Source organism: Haematobia irritans, chromosome 2, assembly GCF_050003625.1.
Source record: "Haematobia irritans isolate KBUSLIRL chromosome 2, ASM5000362v1, whole genome shotgun sequence".
Taxonomy (NCBI): Eukaryota; Metazoa; Arthropoda; class Insecta; order Diptera; family Muscidae; genus Haematobia; species Haematobia irritans.
Genome location: NC_134398.1, coordinates 48,382,598 through 48,384,999, shown reverse-complemented (window position 1 = coordinate 48,384,999; position 2,402 = coordinate 48,382,598). Strand labels below are relative to the sequence as shown.

General features: G+C 30.3%; 1 protein-coding gene across 1 annotated transcript; it reads left to right on the top strand.

Moving 5' to 3' along the window:
* The first annotated feature begins 223 nt into the window (after positions 1-223).
* LOC142227514 (E3 SUMO-protein ligase KIAA1586-like) lies at positions 224-1,790 on the top strand. Its single transcript, XM_075298059.1, has 2 exons — positions 224-799; positions 852-1,790. Exons 1-2 carry the CDS (start codon positions 289-291, stop codon positions 1,283-1,285), a joined length of 945 nt encoding a protein of 314 aa, XP_075154174.1. The 5' UTR covers positions 224-288; the 3' UTR covers positions 1,286-1,790.
* The last annotated feature ends 612 nt before the right edge of the window (positions 1,791-2,402 follow it).

The following is a 2,402-nucleotide window of genomic DNA, read 5'->3' as shown; positions in this document are numbered from 1 at the left end:
TATAGCTAGATCTAGCTATTTTTTATTTTGATCTGCTAGAAAACGTTTATAATTGCTATTAGCTAGAAATCTAGCAATTTTTCATTTCAATTTTGCTACTTTTGGCTATTTTTTAAATATGGCAACAATGTTGAGTTTTCGTTATCAAAAGCAAAACGATAAAGGATTTCGATTTTTTAGATATCGATTGGAAGCACCAAGTACGTGTAAATTTTGATTATTAATCTCTTCCTTTGTGTAATCGGAAAAACTTCAAAAAAAGTAACTGCAATCGTGTGTTCTGTGAAAATGTATCCGAAAATAATTTACAAACAAAAAATTAGAGATTCTTGGATGCAGCAGAAAGAATTTAAAGATTGGGTAGCAAAGGATGCTTCAGACGAAACGAAGGCATTTTGTACTTACTGCAAATGCAGTATTAATGCAAAAGTTTTTGATTTAAGAGCTCATGCAAAGACTAAAAAGCATATAAGTCGGGCAAATTGTTTTGTTCAAAGCAACAAGTTAAATTTTGTACCAACGTTAACCAAATCAGCCGAGCAAGAGGCAGCTCTTTGTTTATTTGTTGCAGAGCATACCTCAATTGGAACCATTGACCATTTAACAAAATTGTGTATTCAAAACTTCTACAAATCGAACTCAGCTGAAGTGATAAAAATGCAAAGAACGAAATGTGCCAACATAATTAGAAATGTTTTATCGCCTCACTTCAAAGAAGATTTGCGTAATGACATTGGAAAAAGCAAATTTAGTATTCTGCTGGATGAGTCAACAGACATAAGTGTAACAAAACTTCTTGGTAAGGGAAATAACTAGTATATTAACAAAATAGTAATTCGTTTTCTTTGAAGGCATTGTGATCAATTATTTTTCAATGGAACGAGGTAAAATCACATCAACATTTTTAGGTCTAGTTCAACTAGATAGTGGAGATGCTGTAGGCATCGTAAATGCATTACTAGAAGTGTTAAACAACTGGAAACTAGACCCAAAACACTTAATCGGCATCGGAACAGACAATGCAAGTGTTATGACGGGAAGAAATCGAGGAGTCTACGCAGAATTAAAAAAACGTATACCATCACTTATTTTAATTAGATGTGTTTGCCACTCTGTGCAACTTGCCGTAAACTATTCTTGTGGGAAGTTTCTTCCTGACACACTTGAGTTTTTAATATATGAAACATACAATTGGTTTTCAAAGAGTTCGAATCGTCAATTAGCGTATAAGAATATCTATCAACTCATAAATAATGATAAGGTACATAACTATAACCATAAATAAAATAGTAGTTAATAAATTATTTTAGATAACTAGTTATTTAGTTTAGGTGTTAGAAAAATAACATAATAACAACATTAACATTAAGACAAATTATATATCGTCATATGAAATAAAAAAAGGTATGTTACAAAAAATTCAAAGTCAACTTTTTGATTGATTACAACGAACCGCATCAAAATACACGTACCTGTAAAGTTTTAACGTCATAGGACTAAAAAATGACCATTTTATTATCAAAATTATAAAAGCGTAATAAGCAAGCGCAAGGAATTTTAACTTAGTTTTTTGCTTCACCTGTAAATTGTTTGCAATGCAAGTTACGTTTTTTTATTGCATATGACGATATATATTTTGAATGAAACTAAACAAACCTTTATATTTTAAGTTATTAGGTATTTATTTTAGGTGTTAGAAAAATAAAATAATAACAACATTAACATTAGGACAAATTGTATACAGTTTGAAAGAGACTAAATAAACATTTATATTTGGTTCAAAAGTAAAACTTTATATTTAATTTTTAAGGATCCTCTAAAAATCCCTAGAGTAAGTGATACCCGATGGCTTTCTATTGAAGGGACAGTTAGCAGAGTGTTTGAGCAATGGATTGAATTAAAATTACACTTCAAGTTGGCCTCTCATAACGAAAAATGCCACAAGGCAAAAATTTTAGGCGATCTATATAACGACGAGCATATTCACTTATATCTTCTATTTCTTAAACCTATATTAAAAGAAATGCAACGTATTAACAAAAGTTTCCAGAGCAACAATGCGAACTCTACAAAATTATTGCAAGATCTAATTTTGGCTATCAACTCTCTTCGTTCTAAAATTATACCTACCGACTTGGATATTGATATAATTCAATATGACTTCGAAAATTTTGTACAACGAGATCTCTATTTGGGGTACGACTTCGAAAACAAGGTGAAAGAATTGAAGCTTGAAGAATCAGTAGAAAAAAGAATAAGAGACGAATGTATCAATTTCATAATTGAATTAGTAAAACAACTTAAACAAAGGTAATAGAAGCCATATGCTAAATGTAAAATTTTTAGAATATCTTGTGTATTTTCAGGCTCCCAGATAACTTTAAGGTATTGGAAAAAGTCGA

Bases quoted from the DNA above. Each gene is read 5' to 3' on its own strand.
- LOC142227514 (XM_075298059.1), top strand. From the start codon at position 289: ATGTATCCGAAAATAATTTACAAACAAAAAATTAGAGATTCTTGGATG. The intron at 800-851 runs GTAAGGGAAATA...TTTTCTTTGAAG, and splicing joins AAGTGTAACAAAACTTCTTG to GCATTGTGATCAATTATTTT.